Source organism: Helianthus annuus, chromosome 17, assembly GCF_002127325.2.
Source record: "Helianthus annuus cultivar XRQ/B chromosome 17, HanXRQr2.0-SUNRISE, whole genome shotgun sequence".
NCBI lineage: Eukaryota > Viridiplantae > Streptophyta > Magnoliopsida > Asterales > Asteraceae > Helianthus > Helianthus annuus.
In genome coordinates this window covers 101,880,599-101,902,971 of record NC_035449.2, presented here as the reverse complement: position 1 = coordinate 101,902,971, position 22,373 = coordinate 101,880,599, and the positions used below count along the sequence as shown (strand labels likewise).

The window sequence follows — 22,373 nt, the reverse complement described above, 5'->3', positions numbered from 1 at the left end:
CGTACTAGACTAAAACTCTATCACGAAGTCCCTCCTTTTTGTATCGACTTAATCGCCGGGCCAATGGCGAGCGGGTCATTAGTTAGATAGCGCTATTTAGGTCTGACAAACCTCACACCGTGCCGCAGAGGACGGGCGTGAACTAATGGATCTGGGGCACGTCAATGATGATAGACATTGATGTTTTCAGGGCACATAAACATGACTACAGTCAGCAGTCGATATGGTAACGAGTCTAGTGTACGCATGGGGTAGCCCCCACGGCCGAAATGCCTGATAACTAACATGGGGTAGCCCCCACGGCTGGAATGCCGGAGTAACTGGGAATGAACAAGTCACGTTTTTAAACTATGGGGTAACCCCCACGGCAGGATGCCAGCTAAAGGAAACTGTTTTCGAAACAACTAAAATGAACACCCAACTGTGAACTCACTCAACTAGTTGTTGACTCGTTACTACATGCTTTGCAGGACCATAGGTACTCAGCTGGAGCTTGCATGGAGGAGAGTCGTTGTGGGACACGGATCGCTGCGTGTCATGTTCTATTTGAAAACATTTGAACTGATGTTATAACTTTAAACTTATGCTTCCGCTTGCAACTTAAACTTTGTTTGTTTGAAACACCAATCGTATTGGTTAAACTTTTATAACTGTTTACATGCTTGTTCAGTATGATTGGTGGCTGGATCCTGGTCAGTCACGCCTTCAAGCGGTAGTACTCCGCGGGTGGATTTTGGGGGTGTGACTTATTTGAAATAGAGTATTTATTTGGTATTGTAAAATGGTATCGTGCTAAACTAAACCGATTATAACGGTTGGACTTTCTAAACAACAACCTTCATTTTAAAATAACGTTTGTTTTACATTATTATATGATTCGTTTTGCCGCAACGCGCGACTTAAAAAGACTAGTGTGATTTAAAATCCAACCAAACAACCATTCAAAACAACAAAGGAAGATGGCTATTAGATTTAAAGGATTAGGATCAAATACAAAGGCTCCTAATTGTAAGAAGGGTACAAAGACTTCTAAAAAAAACTCACTACAAAAAAAAAAAAAAAAAAAAAAAAACTAAACACCCACCACCACCCAAAAAGCTAACCCCCTCCCCCCTCACCCGCCCCATTTTTTTTTTTTTTTTTTTTTTTGTCGAGAGGGGGGTGGGGGTTTAGGTTTTTGGGGGTGGTGGGTGTTTATTGGCACAAGTTCATTTTTCTATACATTTTAAGTTTTAGAGTAAAGTGCCAAAATCGTCCATGAGGTTTGGACATCTTTGCTTGTTCCATCCAAAAAGATTTTTTTTGTGCATTTGACTATTTGAGTCCTTGACATTTTTTTTTTTTTTTTTTTTTGCCATTTCCACCAAAACTACTAGGATCAAATATAATATATTTTGTTAAGGTGAAGGACATTTTTGTGTTTTTGAATGAAACACGCAAGTATGACCAAATTTCAGTGACGATTTTAGCATTTTTACTCTAAGTTCTATTATATACAGACTAGGGTCAAATATAATGTATTTTTTTCATTATTAAATGGTATCCTATGCTAGTAATTACTCGTGTTGGTACCTGATGTGTGCATCCATATGTGGAATAATATATTAGGATTATTTGTTTTTATTAATGTTATGTTTTAGAATTAAGAATCAGTTTAGTATTTAAATTGGCATGCAAGTGTTGCATGGTATGTGGGTAAGTTAGTAATGAGTTAGTGGGTAGTTATCTATTTCCTCTTTTATATATTTGATGCTTGTATTATTTTGAGTTTATAAATGAAAAATATTAAAAGAGAGTTTTCTCAAATCTTGCTTCCTGCTGTTTTCTTTTGAGATTAATCCACTCAACGGATTATTTATCCCAAATCCGATTGGTTCATATCAGTACCTAATACTTTAATCATTTTAGTCGATTGACAATATATAAAATATAAATTATAAATTATTTGTGCCTATTCCACTTCATTTAGAAGACTCAGGATTGTGGAGCTTCTCGGTTCAATTCCTACTAAATGCAAATTATGTAAACATGGGTGAGCTGAGAAGGATTCGAACTTGGGATGAGGATTTGAACAACATATGTTGGCCATTTGAAGTAAAATGAAAATTCAGCTAATTTGTTGTTAAAAAAAAGACTCAAGATGTTACACTACCAACAATGGGGATTGTGTTGGATCTTTGGGACACCAACTCCTATGTGAAGGACTTGAAAACAAGTTTGTAAGGATGATTTTAATAAAATCGGCCTCCAAAAGGTAGTGTGGGTGTTCCTAGTGTAAAAAGCTAGAGACAAAAGGTGTAGATGTTTTATAAAAAGGAAGACAAAGTGTGCTGGTGCTTTGCTTTGGATGTCTTCTTGCCGTGAAATGGGAAGATGAGAGGGAGAGAGGACATGTGATTGGTGTGGCCAGGTGTGGGGGGTTTTTAATGCTAGTGGAAGGTAATTATGCAAAGTCTCTTAGTAAAATGCTCTCGTGGGTGGATTGTAGTGTTGTTTTGTGCTGGGGAATTGTTAGGTAATGTGTTGCAAGGAGACCATGTTTATTCTGCAACAAAAATTTTATAAAACCATTTTTTTAAACTAATTAGTGGGGGAATGACTTGGCAACGTTTTATTAGATAATTTACATAAAAAGAGAAAAAAAAAAAACTACACACTAGTTAGTATGTATTGATTTTTATATACTCTTTACAAAACAAGACTAAACTAATACCACCTAGGTAGAGTTAGTGGATATTAACTCAAAATTGTACCATCAAGCTTGAGTTTTTATAAAACATAATTAGATGATAAATTGTATATATTTTATTCTCTACAAACAAGGTAAATACCAAAACGGAATTATGTATCAAAAAATTCAAACAGCCACATATTTATTTATAATCCAAATTTTAGAATTTTGAGTGATGGTCAATCAAGCATAGTAGCAAGAGTTCATTTCATGGTTTGGTAGCTAGGGGGAACCATTCGCTGTTGTTGCAACTCTGTATTCATCCATCCTACACAACGATAATTACGTCAGTGAATTGTTTCTATTAACTTCATGTATTTCTAATTTATATCAAAACAACTAATAAATATATGGTTCATTGTATTTGGAGATTTTTCAATAAAAATCACATAGATTAAATCCTGTTATACTCATGTCGCATTATCACTAGTAATTTGTTAACTGTAAGGAAAAAACTATTTAATTGATTTTGTATTATTAGACTTCTTAAAATTCCATGGGAAGACATTTCGTTCTTGGCTAAGGCCATGGGGTGTACTCTAACATCTAGAGATTGAACTAATTATTATTTTCTTTTTTAGACAAAAACCCAATGTTAAAGTGCATTAAATAAGTTATGTGTTAACATGTTAAACCGTTTCCTTAGAGTGAAACAAAGTGAAATGAGAAAAAAAAAGTTGATGTGTCACTTAGGTGGAGTTAAGTTAGATTAAAGTATACCCAAAGTCCTAAAAGGAAAAAAACATGTTTGTAACTACTGCAACAATTGTAGTTTGTTGAAACATAAAAAATGATACTCTTTATCGTTTAATGTCCCGTGTTCAGGGGTATAGATGATACATTATTATGCATCGAGGTGGAATGTGTAGTCTATTTATAAAATTTAACTAGTATTAAACACCCCGCGCGTTGCGGCGAGGACGAACACTAATGCTACCCTACTATCAGCGACCACCGACACTGAAGTTGCGGTGTTAAGGCGAAGAAATTAAATCGAAACGTAAAACATAGAATAAAATAACTAAGTTGATTCAGGACTCACGCGTTACGATGAACCCGCGTCTATTTTTTCCCGTTTGACATGTTCATCGTAATCTATATATAATATACATTATTACCACTATACAAACCATAATGCATACATTACAACAACCATTGCATCAATATGTTGCAAATTATATTTATACAAGATTTTGGCTAAATTAATTAGATTATTATAAATAATAGTAATTTACAAATAAAACAACACAACTTTGAATGAATCAAACCAATTGAATATGGTAAGATAATGAAACTATTATTTGATTAGGGTACAATCACTTAAGCACAATTTATAACCATACATGCATACAAAACATATTAAATTTGGTAAGGTAATGAAACCATTATTATTTGATAACGATACAACCACTTAAACACAACTTACAACCTATATTTGACTAAGGTACAACCACTTAAGCACATGTTACAACCAATGATGTTGTGATTAAGTTGTAAAATTATTAAAGTATTTGGGTTAAAAGTAAAATAATAATTAAAGACAAAATAAAAATTAAAGAAAAAAAAATCAAGTGGGTACAATCATTTTTGCTAAAATTACAACTAATAATGCAACAAAAAAAAATCAAGTGGGTACAACCATTTTTGCTAAAATTACAACTAATAATGCAACAAAATGTTTGCTAAAATTACAACTAATAATGCAACAAAAAAAAATCAAGTGGGTACAACCATTTTTGCTAAAATTACAACTAATAATGCAATAAAATGTTATAAATTAATATATAGTTAATTAATGCACATGCTACAACTATCATTGCAACAAGTTGTTTACAATGCACATGGTACAACTATCATTGCAACCACTTAAGCACATGTTACAACCAATGATGTTGTGATTAGGTTGTAAAATTATTAAAGTATTTGGGTTAAAAGTAAAATAATAATTAAAGACAAAATAAAAATTAAAGAAAAAAAATCAAGTGGGTAAAATCATTTTGCTAAAATTACAACTAATAATGCAACAAAAAAATCAAGTGGGTACAACCATTTTTGCTAAAATTACAACTAATAATGCAACAAAATGTTTGCTAAAATTACAACTAATAATACAACAAAAAAAAATCAAGTGGGTACAACCATTTTTGCTAAAATTACAACTAATAATGCAACAAAATGTTATAAATTAATATATAGTTAATTAATGCACATGCTACAACTATCATTGCAACAAGATGTTTACAATGCACATGATACAACTATCATTGCAACAAAATGTTGCAAATTAAATAGTATATAATGTATGCATGTATGCCAGAAAACCTTCCATAAACAATACCCTATAACCGATCATGCCTAAACCTAGCCTTTAGGAATTTACACTTAATGCTCCCTAAGGGCGTTTGGTTCGCGAAATAATTTGGAATTGAAATTGGAATTTGTATAGGAATTAGAATTTAAAGGAATTGGATTTGGAATTTAAACATTCCAATTGGAATTGGAAATAGTTGGAATTGGAATCTCAATTCCATTTTTGTTGTGTTTGGTTGTCAAATGAATTGGAATCCATCACTCCGGCACCCACAACCACCAGTTCGGGTCGAAACGGTACAGGTCGAAACGGTTCGCGTCGAAACGGTTCAGGTTGAAGCGGTTCGATTCGAAACGGTACCGGTCGAAACGGTTCGCCTCGAAACGGTAGTCGAAACGGTTCGTCGAAACCAGGTCCTACAAGAATATTGATTGTTGATTATTGATTATTGTTTATTTATTCCAACTCCTACAAGAATATTTTACAAGCATTTAACTTTGACAAGTATGTTCTATAGGTCATTTACCGAAACCAGGCTGATACCAGGTTGATGGAAAACTTTATGCTATGACCTTTTGCAGTTAGTACCAATGATGTAGATGTACTTTTCGGACAGTTGGGTTATTGAGTGAATCTTATGACTGATGTGGTGAAGTTTGTTCAGAGAACAGTCAATCTTAGAGAACAGTCAATCTTATGATAGAAGTGGTGAAGTTTGTTCGGAGTATGCCAAGACACTCTGTTTAGGTCGGTTAGCCATTTTTTTGCTCCTTAAATTTCTTGCAAGAATTTGAATTTAATTTTTTCTTAACATTATTTGGGTTAACTGAGTTGTTTTTAATATGATGTTTATAGGAGCCATGCTAATAACCACTAAGAGGCGAAAAGCTATCTGGGCGATTTATGGTGAGGATCTTCATTCATTATGTAACAAGTTTATGTATCGGTATGTCTAAATGATGGATACAAATGTGAAAATTTTCTAGATAGATTTGTGGTATAAGTTGACGCTTGAGCTTTCTTAGCAATAACTGATCATAATGAGTTTGTACCGTTGAGCTATTTTTTGGATTTGTACAAAATATTTTGATCAATAGAAGTTGTTGCTTAGAGTAACGGGGTAATTGGTAATGTTGAGAGACCTAGTAGCCCGTTTATGTCGGGTTTGTAATATGTCAAAACGTTGTCAAGTGATGGTCATTTTGGTTCGGGCAAGGACAAGTTGAATTAATAAATGCAAGAATATGCTATAGAGATGAAGAATGGGATGTATGGGGTTTCTAGAAGATAAATAAAATTTAGAGATAAATTTAGAAAAAAAACATGATTTTTAGTTGACTTATAGAGATGAAGATAAAGATTTGGATGAGACAGAAAGTGGTTATTCACATATAAAGATTTGAATCATTTGTTATGTGTTTTTACACGACATTAAATTTCAACAAAAACAATTTGTTTTCTTTTTTGAAACCATGTTTAACGCGGGTATTAGCCTAGTATTTTATAATTTTTATCTTAATACGAGCTCACAAGCGCAAGCTAACATCTTTTGGTGTGTATTCAAAAAAGGTAACATCTTGATATTTGTGCTTAATGAAATAACGTAAAACTTCTATAAATTAATAATGTTGGAACCGAGATATTTTATTAATTTAGCAAGATATTATTATATCGATAAGTTAATAAATTATTCATTTAAATAGTTGGCTTGTATTCGTGAGCAACTCTCAAATTAATACATCGACCTTCAAAATTTTCATGTCGGTTCAAGATTACAGGAATGCATTATCGGCACAAAATGGATGTGAATGAGTTGTTGGATTATCTAGCTGAAAATAATGAATGTTACGAGGTTCAAAGCATTGACGAAACTATGGCGGATATCGTTCAAAATCCGGTTGATGATGATTCAGTACCTTTGGAAGCGGTCACTCAGAAAGAAGCATTGCAAGCGGCAACAACTCTTCACAACCTATTGTTGCAATATGAGAATACAGTGCCTCAACTCTTAAGTGCAATGTGGAGATTTAATAGAGTAATAAAAGTTTTTAGCACCCAGTTTTGATTAATCTTTGAATGTGTTATTTAATTAAAGGTCAATCACACTAATTAAGTTAAAAGAAAATGCCCATGGCTTTATAGCCTAGTGTCATCTAGGGTGGGATAAAGCTTTGTGACCAATAAGTCTTGAGTTCGATTCCCACAACGGGGGGTTTTTCTCATATTTATTGTGTTTCCTACTGAATTGGTGTATAGACATTATGCCTAGTGGGGATGGATATGATCTGGTGGCTCCTCTAGTGACACGATGCTACTCCAGTGGTCCGTCAGTGAACCAAATTTGCTGTTAAAAAAAAGTTAAAGAAACGTACATACCTGCTGATGGATTCAAGCCCCTATAATTGAGCTCCCTGTATTCTTGACAAAGTGCACAATACTCGCAACACAAGTGAGTTATGCAGTCAGATGCAGGCGTCTCATAAAGGCCAAAGTGGTTTCTAAGTTTAGTTCTATATGTGCATGAATATATGCATGGCATTGCAATGCACAAAGCGATTCCAGTGTAGATGCATCCAGCTGTCTCACATGCTGAATCAACATGATACTATACATCAACATCTTAAAACTCAAGTATAAGTAAGATACATAGTTATGCTTTATTGGTAACTAACTACTTACAAGTTCTTCCATTGTCGATTCTATTTGCGATTTGTCCGAATGTCACACAGGGACAACACAAAGTAATGATAGCTGAACACCATGGTAAATTACAAAACAAACTATTAGTGTTTATTATCCGAGAAAACATGTTTTATTGGATCTCTATACACATAAAAGAGAACTATTTCAATGTAAGGACCTATTTTGTGACTTGTGATTTCAAATGAAAAGGTGAGCGCTTATGATGAAGCGCACACTTTGAACAAGTGTTTGAAGAGCATTCATGTTGAGTTGAAGCGTTCACATTATAAGTGAACTGCATGGGGTGCAAAGTATGTGCTTAGGGTGAATCGCATACTTATTGATCTACACCTATAAATAGGGGCTTTCTTGATATTTGACGGTATATATTGATTGTCCGTGTTGATTCACCACATCAATTGAGAGATTCCGTATCTTAATTTATGATTTGAATGGATTCGGCGGACCTAGGGATTTACAATTGGTATTAGAGCTACGATGCTCGAATTTGGGGGTTTAACCATCTTCAAGTTCAATATTGTTCAATTTCAAGGTTTGATTCAAGATTGGTGACTGATTTGTAGTGGTCGCTTCAGCCCTTATTGGGTTTCTGTAATAATGATTATGGACTTGAAACGTTGTTTTGAACTATTAAACTTATGCTTCCACTGTTTTGAACATTGCTAATAAGAAAAGTTCAACGCATGATATGCACAAATGGTTTATGCCAAAACAAATTTGGAAGGTTAAAGAAAAAGAATCCTAATTTTCAATGATAAAAGAGACATGATGCTTCAAGAAGTTTATGAATTAGGACAAAATCCAAGACTATGATGGCGATCATCGGTCTTCATTTTAAATCCAAGAGACATGATGCTTTTTTTTTAAATCCTTTGTTAATGAGTGCAGGAACGGCCAAGGAGGCCGGTCGGTGACTGTTAGACTAAGTTATTAGACAAGTCTGTTATTATTGAGGGTATCTAATTGTAACTAGTATCTTTATATATAGGGCTTTGTAATCACAATTCTAATTCAATTTTCAATAAAGCGTCTGATTCCAATTCTATTCACTGATTTGGTATCAGAGCCTTTTTCCCTTCCAAAACAAAAAAAAACCCACGGCTCCTAACCCTAATACAGCCGCCAGCAGCAAAAATCCTGCAACGACTCAATCCTGCAATTCATTGATAAACAGCAGCAAAAATCCAGAAACAAACTCTCAATTCCTGCAATTTGGACCTGCAACTACATCATGGCTGCTATCACAATTTTTACCAATAAAGAGAAAACAACTCATAATTCGCACAAGTTTGCCTTTACCCTAAAACCGACTAACTATGGATATTGGAGGTCCATGATCGAATCCTTCCTCATCTCTCATAATCTCTTTGGTTACGTAGATGGTACGGTTCCCTGCCCTGAACAGAAGGTTACCAACGGATCAGCAACAACAGATAACCCAAGCTACTTACCCTGGGTGTCCCATGATGCTCATATTCGTATGCTTATCATCGCTACTGTCTCTGAGGAGTCCTTTCAACATATCTAGGGCAAAACTTCACGTGAGGTATGGCTATCTTTAGAACGGGCCTATGCACCAGTTACATCTTCTCATGACTTTACTTTAAAAAATCAACTGCTCAGAATCACCATGAAGGGTGATGAGAAACCTGCTGACTATCTAAGTCGGGCACAAGAATATGCCACTGCCTTGGCTAATATCGGAGAACCGATGAAAGATAAGGATCTTGTTATGCTTACCCTTGCAGGGCTTCGTGAAGAATATAATGGCCTCAAGGCCAATCTTTTGGCCCGTTCTCCTCCTGTTAGCTTCAACGAGCTCCATGGGTTGTTAAGTGATCCTGATTACAAGGATGTTGGCAGCCAATACACAGGTTCCACAAGCATTTTTAGCGGCTGCCACACCAACACAGCAGCCTCTCTCGGCTGCCACTACACCTCCACAACAGCCCAACCTTGACTATATTCAGCAACAACTTCATAATCTTCAACTCATGGCCTCTCAGTTAGGATATCAACTCAATCCTGTTACCTCACCACGCCCGCAAGCTTTCTTTGGCTCTGGGTCTTTCAACAACAATCGAGGAAACCGTGGCTCTCGTGGCTCTTCGCGTGGTAACTTCCGTGCAGCTTCAAATTCTCGTAATCGGGACAGTAGTGGCACCCGACAATTCTCTTGGGCTTCCACTCAAAATACGGTGTATGGTCATTGTAACCGTTGTGGCATAGGTCATCTACCTTCTCAGTGCCCAAATCAACCGAATCAATCTCGTGCACCACCACAGGTCAGTTATGCTACATACTCGGATGCTGCCTCACAATCAGGCTCCTCTTGGAAACCCGACACTGGAGCTAATCACCATGCCACTCCAGATCTATCTAGCATTGACAACTCCGAGGCTTATTACGGTAACGATTCTTTAATTGTTGGTAACGGTAATTCTATACCTATTTTTCATATCAGCTCTTCCAAAGTTTACTCACCAACCAAAACCTTTAAACTATCTGATATACTTCATGTCCCTGAATTAAAACAAAACCTTTTATCCGTTCAAAAGTTTTGTGTAGAAAATGATGTTTTCTTTGAATTTCACTAATCTTATTTTGTTGTGAAGGACGAGTCTACACGCACTATCCTCCTAACGGGCCCCAGTGAGCAGGGTTTGTACTCCATTCGCCTTCCTCAGCTCAGGTCGTTACCTAAAGTTGCGTTCACTACTGTTAAAGCTCCCTCAAACATTTGGCATCAACGCTTGGGACATCCTCATAATCAAGTTTTTCGATCTATTATTTCACATTGTTCTTTACCTATTTCAGACAAGTTATCAAATAATTTATGTTCTTCTTGTCAATTAGGAAAGTCTTCTAAATTGCCTTTATCAGACTCGAATTTTCATAGTAATAATATTTTGGATCTTGTTTATTGTGATGTTTGGGGGCCTTCGCATGCCCCGTCTCTCAATGGTTATCGTTTCTTTTTATTGTGTGTTGATCATCATTCTAGGTATATGTGGTTTTATCCTTTAATTCATAAATCTGATGTTTACTCCGTGCTAATCAACTTTATTAAAATGACTGAGCGACAATTCAATACCAAATTAAAATGCATTCAATCCGATTGGGGAGGCGAGTTTCGTCCTCTAACCATTTTTGCAATAGTCTTGGCATAATTCACCGTCGTTCTTGTCCTCATACAAGCGAACAAAATGGCTTTGTAGAACGTCGTCATCGTCATGTTGTGGAAACTGGACTTACACTTCTAGCACAGTCCTCTCTTCCTCAACGATTCTGGCAATTTGCATTTGAAACAGCCGTTTACTTAATTAATCGGCTTCCCTCTCGTGTCTCCTCCAACAAATCTCCTTTTGAACATGTCTTCAGATGTAAACCTGATTATTCTTTTCTTCGTGTTTTCGGATGCCAATGTTTTCCTTATCTTCGTCCGTACAATCGTCATAAAATTGATTTTCGATCCAACCCTTGTGTTTTCCTTGGATACAGCCCAGTTCACCATGGTTACCGTTGCTTTGATCCATCCTTCGAACGGTTATATATTGCTCGTCATGTTCGTTTCAATGAACATGTCTTTCCCTATCACCAATCTCTCCACACTCCAACCTCCTTACCATCCGAATCACCCTATGTATCTATCTTCCCTGAACCCCGTTTCCCACCCAAACCTGTATCACCACCACCTTTCCAATCAGCCAACCCGCCACCCACCTCACCTACTTCTCCTATCGGTTCACCCATCTCTACTCCCGGATCGCCGGTTTCTACTCCCGACTCACCTTCCACTCCTGATTCCTCACCTGAACCAGTTTCCGATACCACCCCTCCTCCCCGACCTCGGCCTCCCAATCTTCGTCCCAATCCTAAACCAACTACCCGCTATGATCCTACTGCCTACACTGCCACCACCCCCTCTCCTACACCTATTGAACCTACCTCTTTTACCGTTGCCAACAAGTCCTTAGAATGGCGCCAAGCAATGGCTGACGAGTTGGCTGCGTTACATAGAAATGGAACGTGGACATTGGTTCCACCTGTCCCTAATACTAACGTGGTTGATTGTAAGTGGGTTTACAGGTTGAAAACAGATCAAAATGGGAAGATTAGCATGTACAAGGCCCGACTTGTTGCTAAGGGGTTTCTCCAACAGCATGGCATTGATTATCATGAGACATTCAGCCCGGTAATCAAACCGGCTACTATTCGAACTGTCATGTCACTAGCTGTCACAAACAAATGGTCCTTACGACAGTTGGACGTTCAGACCGCATTTCTTCATGGTGATCTCCAAAAGACAGTTTACATGCGCCAACCTACTGGGTTTGTTGATCCTGCTAGGCCCAATCATGTGTGCTTACTACATAAGTCTTTATATGGGCTCAAGCAAGCCCCTCGAGCCTGGTTTACGAAACTTTCAGCCGCTCTTCACCAGCTGGGCTTTTACGGGTCCAAAACTGACCCGTCGCTATTTATTCTAAACTCGTCAGGCACGCTTGTTTATCTTCTTGTGTATGTCGATGACATTATTATCACAGGTAACAATCCCACGGCCGTTACTAGTATCATTGACCGTCTGAACTCTATGTTTGCTCTTAAGGATATGGGTCAACTACACTATTTTTTGGGTATTGAGGTGGTGCACCGTAGTTCTGACTTGGTGCTTTCTCAACGCAAATATGTTCTTGATATTCTTCATCGTGTTGGCCTTGCGGATTGCAAACCTGTTTCGTCTCCTATGCGTACCTCTCAAGTCTTTTTGCCTGATGACAGTCCATTACTTGATGATCCCTCCAGATACAGGCAAACCGTTGGTGCTCTTCAATATGCCACTTTATCACGTCCAGACATTGCCTTTGCCGTTAACAAGGTGTGTCAATTTATGCATGCTCCTACTGAAAATCATTGGGCTGGTGTGAAGCGTATACTTCGTTATCTGAAGGGCACGATTAATCTTGGCCTCTTATTTCGTCATAACACGGAGTCTAGGCTCCAAGCCTTTTCTGACTCTCACTGGGCCACTAATCTTACGGCCTTCTCGGATTCTGACTGGGCAGGTTGCCCAGTCGATCGTCGGTCCACGGGGGGGATATGCTATCTATTTGGGATCAAATCTTGTCTCTTGGTCTGCTCGAAAACAACGAACTGTCTCTCGATCTTCAACAGAATCCGAATACAAGGCCATTGCTGATACTGTTACAGAACTAATTTGGTTAAAGTCTCTCCTTAATGAACTCGGTTTGGATAGCAAGGCACCAACACTTTGGTGTGATAATCTAGGTGTAACTTATCTTTCTGCTAATCCAATTTTTCATGCCCGGACGAAGCACGTTGAGGTTGATTATCACTTTGTTCGCGAACAAGTCAGTCAAGGAAAGCTAGTTGTCAAATTTATCTCAACTGATGACCAAATGGCTGATGTTTTTACGAAGCCATTAACTCCTCAAAGATTTGAGTTTCTACGGTCCAAGTTGCAGGTCGTTCCCCGCCCTTAACTTGCGGGGGAATGTTAGACTAAGTTATTAGACAAGTCTGTTATTATTGAGGGTATCTAATTGTAACTAGTATCTTTATATATAGGGCTTTGTAATCACAATTCTAATTCAATTTTCAATAAAGCGTTTCTGATTCCAATTCTATTCGCTGATTGTGACCGTGATTTTTTCTCGTTTGAAGAGACCACTCTATAGGTTCTAGTATGGTAAAAAAAAATCATATTTATTATTGAAAACGTTATCTGCTTTGCACATCACTTTGTCATGTCACATCCACACATACATTTTCTCAATTTCACATAAAACACAAATATCCTTTTCTTTTCTGTTGAAATTCAAAAACAGAAAAAAGGATATTTGTGCTTTATGTTGATATCAGTTTCAGAAAACTCCGAAAAGATTCTTGTAATTTTGATAATGTTTACAAAATACCAAAAAGATTTTAGTTGTATTTTGATATAAAATTCTTAAAATATTATCGATATGTTTTAGAAAAGTAAAAAAGATATCAATTCAAAAATGTTTTGAAAGTCTTCCATTCCATATAATAAAATAAAACTAATAATAAAATGACATGGTAAGGAGGATATCATAACGGATGTGAAATAAGTAACAAGTAGACTTTGGAGTGAACAGATTGTTGCTACAAAACGTCTCAAGTGCGGAATTCAAGAAACTTATCGGAGTGAAGAATCCACTGGATATTTCAACACCTCCTCATAATAGCAACTGTTCTGTTGGTATGAATGACATGATGGCCCGCCCAATAATCATTCAAACTTGACTTCTCTCGAGATAGAACCAAGTTCATCATATATATAACAAAGAAGTGTGCAGAAAATACAAAGATAGGAAGGAATCCTCCCCCTGAGTCAACTCACTCACGCAGATGAGAGTTTTTGGTAAATTCACCAAGACAGGATATCATTAGTCAAATGGGAGATTGTAAGGCCCAAGTGACAAAGAGATTTGTAACACAAGTCAGTCAAGGGGAGATCGTAAGGATCTATTTTGTGACTTGTGATTTCAAGTGAGCATTTATGATGAAGCGCACACTTTAAACAAGTGCTGCTGGATTGAGTTTACTTTACAAGTGAATGCATGGGGGGATGCAAAGTATGTGCTTAACAAGTCAAACACATAAATAGTTGTTGACCTATCACTACAAATAGGGGCTGCTTTTATGTATTATTTCATTTCAGTGTGTGTGTGTTTGCCATATGATCATTTATTCAACATCAAAGAGTAGAACACACAAAAAAAAAAGGTTAATGAAGAAATACCATTTTCAGGATCATCCATACAGTCAAACAACCCAGTTGTCCATTCCGGTTGATGCACTGGTGGTGGTGGTGGTGGTGGTGGTGGCGGTGGTGGAGGGTAATGCGGTTGATATTCAGGGACCGGTTGAGGGGGAGGTTGGACATATTGAGGTACTTGGATTTGTGGTTGTATGTAAATTTGTGGTTGTATGTAAATTTGGGGTTGCCCGGTTGTCGCAGTCCCTTCTGGGGGTTGCGGTGGCTGAGAACCTTCAACAAAAGGTTCGAGTTGTGGCTCAGTAACATGAAGCAAAGTTTGAGGTGGAGTTGACTGATGGCCAGCTACTTCTGGTTCTGGCTGTTGGTTATGATTTGGCTTATCGTTCACAGAATTTCCACCTACACGTCCCATTGTAAGACTACATTAAGTAGATCATCCTCCTCAAGGCTATATACTTGCTAATTAATTATGGAACATTGTCACCTCGCTACAATGGCCGGCCGACAGATAATGAGGACAAAAAACCCGTTTACACTAGAATTTGTTTTGTAATTAACGTTATTGTTTTCTTTTTTTTGGTTGTTTCTACTGTCTTTGATATGTAGAGTGTATTTGTTAAACAATTAACTTTGGTCTCAAAAATCAAAATCACAAATAGCATTCAAAACAATGAGATACATACAACCAAAACCAACAAGTAGGGAGAAAGTGTGGAACGTTGGATGCTATTATGTATACACTTGAAAATAAGGAATGAATATATCATAGAAATAATCTAAATATTGATGGTTGCGTCCCAGAGTCTAAGCATTCCATTACGGCCACCGCTGCATATCCTTTTCCGTTCAAGATCCGAAGCCACACATCTTACCTGATGACACAATCAATCAATCAATCAAACAATCAATCGACTGAATCCAAATATGTAACCTATTCTTACCATAGCTAGTGTTTTTTGGGGTGTTCTGTAGAGCTGCCAGCTAGACATCTTGTGGGGGCGATTGAAGAGAGACATGGTGTTATCAGCCGCTCCTATTCCCAGCCAATTTTCCCCAGCATTAATCGACAGAACAGCACCACTATGAATCGTCACGTTCTTTGAACTTTTCAATCCTCCTCCTACAAAAAAAAAAAAAAAAAAAAAAAAAAAAAAAAAAAAAAAAACAAATTCCATTCATATTTTTCTTCCAATAGGATGGATGCAGTATTTAACTATTTAATAATAATGTTTCTCACCATCCTCATTTTCCCAGAACCTGACTAAACCATCACTTGAACCTGTTATTACTCCTCTGTCTGACTTGGAGTAGTCAACACAGAGAACAGGGCCACCATGGCAAGCCAATACAGCATCACATGTTCCTCTAGAAATGGACCACATTCGGGCAGTCCAGTCATCACTACCGGTAATTACAGTATCCCCAACCATTCTTATGGACCTGATCCATTTCGAGTGTCCTAAAAGCTTGTGCATCTGTCTACCAGACCGGATGTCCCATATGTTTGCAACTCTGTTTTATTCAAAATCTGTATTATTATTCTAGGTCCTTGTTATAAAACTGAGGGACAGACAGACATACCCGTCTCTTCCAGCAGCAGCTAGGACACCGGTAGAGTCATCATATTCCATGCAAAGGACCGCACTGGAGGAACGACCGACCGTAGCAACACATGTATCTGTTCTCACATCCCACATTTTCACGGTTCCATCATATGCTGCTGTCAGCACGCGCTCACCAGACAGCATCCGAGCACAGCTAACCTAATTTACATCTTCAATTGTCAATCACAAATATAAAAGATATTCTGAGATTTAAACACATATAAGTTAACCAACCAACCTCAGCATCATGGCCCTTAAGCTCTTCTAGAAGCTGTGTTGTCTGTTTATCCCATACAAGAACATAGTGATCATCAGATCCTGATACGATCTTGCCTCTATCAGAACTTATCGCCCTTACGGTCCTGCATACCATATTACGCTTCAGAAGCCACCTCATTTGAAAGAAAACAGTACACTAACATCACCTCGTATGTCCCTTTAGAGTTGCCCTGAGTTCATTACCGCGAAGACTTGGATCCCATATCTTAATCTGCATTACATTCATTCTTGGTCAGAGGTAGCAACTGTTTGACCTGTACTAAAAATGGTTTAAAGGAAATACCGTGGAGTCTGTACTTCCACTTATAAAGAAGCCTGCATCTTCACGGTCACCAACCAAGTCCCAAACTTCTCTTTGTGTCACACAATGCAATGCAGTGATTGCACCATTGTGGCCCCTAAGTGTCCGGATGCTAGTCTGTACTTTAGCTTGCCCACTTGCACCACTCTCACTCCCTTTTGCTATATAACAAAAAATCACAATTAATTTTATAACAAAAGAAAAAAAAAAAAAAAAAGCAGGTTAAGCATAAAAATATATGTAACCTTGATCAGATGTGGATTTACTACGCACACGAGTGAATGAATTAGCGCGTAGAGTAGTAGTATCTCTGCTAAACATGCTTTGAACCCAACTCCTACCAGATGCTTCTGCGGGTTGTTGATTGTCAATGGTAACATCTTGAGGCCGTGGAGACGGCAATCCCAAAGAAGATGACACAGATTGGGATTTCACTGAATATATGCCCCAATAACCAACACATAGTTGCTGTATATGCGACATATATCCCCTAAGCTTAATCTGGCAAATATTAAAATTAAAAATGATAGGCAAGATTCAAAATTCAAATGCACATATTTTAGATAGATTTCTACAATGTTTAACTTACAATATGACTGTAACCAATGTTGTTCTTCCCTGCAATTGTTTCAATGATGTACCAAGAATCCGTATCAGGGAGACCTAACCCAGCCTTCATAAAAGGACTAAATCAGTCAGTATAAAGGTAAAACAAAAGACTGAAAGAAAAATAGTAACTTGTTGAGATATATACCATGTGTGTGGCCAAAATGATTAGCTGTGCAGTCACCAAAGCCGCATAGTTGGTTGACCTGAAAATTGTAGTAGGCAGTAATAAGATTCAAGATATCAATTTTCTATTCAAGAGTTACAATAGGGTTTCCGCTATGTACAGGAAAACTCACTGTAATGAAGATAATAATAAATAACTACTTACTTGTTTGAAAAGCATTCCATTAGATACTCAAAGTATACATCCCAGAAGCTGCAATAAGATCCAGAAAACAAAGAAATTTGATGTACATATTTACTTTCCTTCAACTGCAAATCTTCAAGTAAAAAAGAAACATACAAGATGCATACCGTAACTCCTCCCAGATAGAAAGAGAAGAGAGGTGTCGCTGAACATAATCTGGAACATTGTTCCTATCTTTCTTGTACATTTCGGCTGAAACTTCAAGGGCATCTCTAATAGTTGCTATATCGTTCCGTGATGTTGCACGAGTGATTGCCGTTTTTAGCTGCATCACGTTAGAATAACAAAATGGGTTTATAAAAAAAAAAAACTGATTTCTAAACCAAAGAACATCCGAGATAGTATTGACGTACCAGTTCTTTGACGGCTATGAACTGCTCTTCAGTCAAATGACCTTTCCAGCCCTGAGACCACATAGAAAAGGTAAGCACCCGATTACAAGAACAACCTCATGGCTCAGTCACAATGTTTCATACCGAGTGAATATGTTCCCTTATACATTCAACAAAGCCACTACCACCTATTCCCTCTGCATCTATTTCTATCAAAGCTGCAATATAATATAATATAATAACCTTATTATACATGCCAAAGCAAAAAACCAATCGTATATTTCCAATAAAAAAATAAAATTGTATTGCATACCAAGTATTGTTCCATATTCAAACGATGAAAGAGGATCATCAGTGGCTCCCAGTTTCAAAAGGCGTAACCACAGACCCTGTTTAACATAAACCATTTATCACACTCAGAACATAAACAAGATCAACATATAAGTTGGAAGCTGATCACGAGAATAACATATATAAAGAATTATAAACTAGTGCATTTAGCACCCTCTTTTTAGCACCACAATAACAGAGCCTTATCTCACCTGCAGCTTGACTTTTATATCCAAGACCATGCGCTCCCGTTCAGCCTGTAAGTTAACTTAGAGATGTTTAACTGTATATAAAACAGTAGAGAAGGCAGTAAGCATATAAATTCGTAAACTTACCGCCCTCTCTCTAGGACTTAAACTTCCTCCTTTGGAGTCTCCATTGTACATTGAAGGAGAACTAGGAGTATGCTTGACAGTGTATTCAAGAGCTCCACTAGCTGCTGATAGTATCTGCTTCCTTTTCTCCTCTTGCTCTTGTGATCTATAGTTGGCAGGGAACCTCTCATAAGTGTGTCGCCCACCAGATCCTGAATCAACAAATTTCATTCTTATAGTTGTTAATCAATGAAGAAATAAGAGGCATGATTCTATGTGATTACCTGATATTCCAAGACCAGGGTCTGATATTGTTATAATCTCGTACTCTGCTGAGGATGAGGATGAGAGCAAGATAGAAAGAGGATCTTGACCCCGTCCAATTGCATCTTGTAACTTATCTAGAAGATTATTACCATTTCCATTACTACCTAATCCTCTTTCTAAGTAATCCAAGAATCCTTGAGACTCTAGAAACTGACTTAACTGTAACACAACAAACAGTAAAACAAAAACAAATGATCACTTATATAATATAATCATGTTAAGTGTCATGAAAAAAACACCGTATGCTACCATTTCATCTATTGGTTGTTGAGTTGCCCGAGAGCGCTTCTTCAAAAATGCTTGAGTGTTGAACACTTGATTGGCAGTATTTTCCTAGATATACATCAAGTGAGTTCCACATGTGTATTATAACATATAAAAAACAAACAAAAACATTCCTTACTATGAAGTTGCGGTAGCCTCCCAAGATTGAAGCAAAAAACTTAAGAAAAATAATCCTGAAACACAAGGGATAAATTGCGTTAATCAGTCTGGAGTCCATGTAAAGTAAAAGTAGTAGTATTAATAATAATAACCTGAGGTGAACATCCTTCTGTGGCGACCAAGGCTTTGCATATTGTTGATGAGATTGAAGATCAGCCTTCATTGAGTCTATCCAAACAACATTTGGATGCAATAACTTAAGAATCTCATTACGTAATGAAGTCATTTCTGGCTCTGGTATAGCAGGAATTTCCTCCGATGTCGTGATGCAATTCTTTTCAAGATCAACAACCACAACCTACAAACAATATTACAGTTACCAAAAAGCAATATGAGCATACATATAAAACAAGTGTTTAACAAATTGACAGGAGGAAAAAGACTTACACCATCCATTGAGAGACCAGTAGTATCAACACCTGAATGAAGTCCCATCATATATGGTGTGGGAGCATCAATATAGTCTACTCCACTGAAGAATAGCAACGGGATGTACACATGCTGAGCCACACAAACCAACATCAGATACCAATCCAATCAAATTTCATATAACTGCATTATAACACAATTTGAAATTTTACTGGGCATTCAATACAAAATTTTAACATATGTTTACCTGCCACCGAAACGGATAAATCAAATGGCATATTGCTTCGGAAGCAAGTGTTAGTAAAGAGTATCTGTATAAATAAATAAAAAATTCAAGAATTACTTAGTTTTTACCATAGAATCACGCAGAGTTGTTTCACTTGGTTCATAGCACTATTAAAGGATGTAAATTAAGTAAAGAAATACTTGTTTGATCGAAGCAAAACCCTCCTCTCAATTAAGACAGCAGTAAATAGTTTAATAAAATTGTCGACATCCAGGCACTGCACCAGCGGTTGGAAGGATATCTGCGCTCAAGTAATTAGAAAATAGTTATCAAGTGTAATTTACAAACAATCAGGTCAGAATGCGCTTACATCAGCGTGCGGAAGGCCATCCTTGGGCGGAAAGTCAACTGAAAGCAAGGTATTCTCAATGGCAAAGAGAACACGTTCTTTTCCAGGAGCAGGCAAAGGTACGTTGGACAGAGTATATGTGATAACATCCCATAATGGCTTGCTGCAAACGAATTGTAACTTAATCTATATATATCGATAGATAGAATGGAGGTCACTATAACTATACAATAAGAAGAAGAAGCCGATCATTATTATTGTGACTTGAAGAAGTTGCAATCTAAGTAGTTAACGCAGTAAAATATCGGATATCGGTTATCGCGGTGGGATATCGGTAATTTTAATATCATGCTAAATTTATATATATAGCAATTTAACACTAACAATTGTAACAAGTAAAAACTGACTAAGACTTAAAACAGTAACAACTAACAATTAAGACTTAAAACACTAATAGTAACAACAAGAAGAAAAATGAACGGTAGAAATAAGAAGAATGGTACTGATATCGGGAAAATCGGTGATTTATCGATCAAATATGGTCAAAGATCAGACAATATCGCTGATATTATCGGTAACGATATTCTGACCAATATTTTGTGCCGCTATCTCGGTGGGGGGACGGATAACCGATATATCACTGATATATCGGGATATTAACTACATAGGTTGCAATAATCAATCAGTTCCAAACACGCAAATGCCCAGTAATTTCATTTCATATCCATATAAAATGGGAGGGAAATTGAGGTAATGAAAACAATAGGGAAAGTGATATTGAATGGATAAGAAAAAAGTAATGAGATAGATATTAATAGTACCTAGTACCGTGTTTGGAAAAACAAACAAGATATATCTCCTCTAGTGCTTCGCGAAGAATGTGAAAACTGGGAGCACGTGAAACGAGGCAGATACATTTGTCAGCAAATGAATTCGGAGGAATGCGATAAGCTTCAGCAATATCCTCACAAACAGGATCCCTAAAAGCAATGCAACTGACGTAAATTTTAGAACCATCTCCCTCTGCAACAAACCACAAACCAAGCTTAGGTTAGGTTAGGAATAGAATCATCCTTCCTTCCTTTGCTACAACATTCAGTGCATACATACCAGTTAAAACAATCGGATAACTGCGAGGGAAAGATAAGGGGTTGGAGGAATCAAAGCCTTGTGAGTAGAATTGGACACCAGCAGGGAGAACACAGGTGGGGAGCTGGGGCGGAGGAGGGGACTCAGTAGGCGGAGGGTAGAGATCAAGCAGAGAAGCCAAATAGAAGACCCCTCTTCCATGAAACCCCTTTTCACCCTCCAGTGTCCGAATCTCTGGCCCGATTCCACATACCACAAAGTACTCAAATAACTGCATCTATCGATCCACCTTCTACCCCTCAATTTCAAAGATTAGATTAGATTGGATCTCACTTTCCAATGGAAGGAAGGAAACAAAGGGAGAGAGAGAGAGAGCGCGCACAATCCCTTTATTCATTTCATTTATGCTTTTACATACCAAGGGGGTGTTTGGCTAAACTTTTTCACTTCTCCTTCTCAGAAGGACTTCTCCTTCTTAAGAAGTCACAATTTGTGATTTCTCCTTTTCTCCTTCTTGAAGACAAAAAAAAAACTTTGAAAAGTCGTTTTCATGCTTGTGTTTGGCTAAGCTTTCTCATCTTCCTAACTTCTTAATATTGTTTGGCTAAGCTTCTCCTTCTCAAAAAGGACTTTTAGCTCCATATAACTCAATAAGTCATTTTGAGAAGGAATCCCAAACACCCACCAAGTAGATGTTAAAATCAACGATCCATTCAACTGTATGTAATTTTTTTTTTTGGTAAATTACTTTTTGAGTTCCTGTGTTTTATGTGTTTTAACCACTTGAGTCCAAAAGCAAAAAGTTTAACGACCTGAGTCCCCATAAGCATTTTCTTTAACCATTTGAATCCAAATTTCTAACACTGTTAGAATTTTTTAGTTAACTATTGTTAAATGACCAAAATACCCTTATAATTAAAAA

At 37.2% G+C, this 22,373-nt stretch overlaps 2 protein-coding genes across 2 annotated transcripts; both read right to left on the bottom strand.

Moving 5' to 3' along the window:
- Window positions 1–2,804: 2,804 nt before the first annotated feature.
- On the bottom strand, window positions 2,805–15,009 carry LOC118489319 (protein PLANT CADMIUM RESISTANCE 7-like). Its single transcript, XM_035987139.1, has 4 exons — window positions 14,533–15,009; window positions 7,722–7,793; window positions 7,419–7,631; window positions 2,805–2,999 (listed from the first exon to the last, which is right to left on the bottom strand). The coding sequence occupies exons 1-4, from the start codon at window positions 14,921–14,923 to the stop codon at window positions 2,935–2,937; spliced, it is 741 nt and encodes a 246-aa protein (XP_035843032.1). The 5' UTR covers window positions 14,924–15,009; the 3' UTR covers window positions 2,805–2,934.
- A 114-nt stretch (window positions 15,010–15,123) lies between these two features.
- LOC110921563 (DENN domain and WD repeat-containing protein SCD1) lies at window positions 15,124–21,868 on the bottom strand. Its single transcript, XM_022165909.2, has 27 exons — window positions 21,473–21,868; window positions 21,184–21,385; window positions 20,384–20,525; window positions 20,214–20,314; window positions 20,035–20,098; window positions 19,806–19,919; window positions 19,511–19,716; window positions 19,378–19,432; window positions 19,224–19,307; window positions 18,932–19,133; window positions 18,669–18,859; window positions 18,546–18,590; window positions 18,317–18,392; window positions 18,148–18,221; window positions 18,025–18,075; window positions 17,779–17,936; window positions 17,633–17,680; window positions 17,450–17,507; window positions 17,285–17,368; window positions 16,941–17,196; window positions 16,678–16,856; window positions 16,541–16,605; window positions 16,354–16,477; window positions 16,093–16,274; window positions 15,749–16,023; window positions 15,453–15,631; window positions 15,124–15,383 (listed from the first exon to the last, which is right to left on the bottom strand). Exons 1-27 carry the CDS (start codon window positions 21,726–21,728, stop codon window positions 15,288–15,290), a joined length of 3,567 nt encoding a protein of 1,188 aa, XP_022021601.1. The 5' UTR covers window positions 21,729–21,868; the 3' UTR covers window positions 15,124–15,287.
- Window positions 21,869–22,373: the final 505 nt, after the last annotated feature.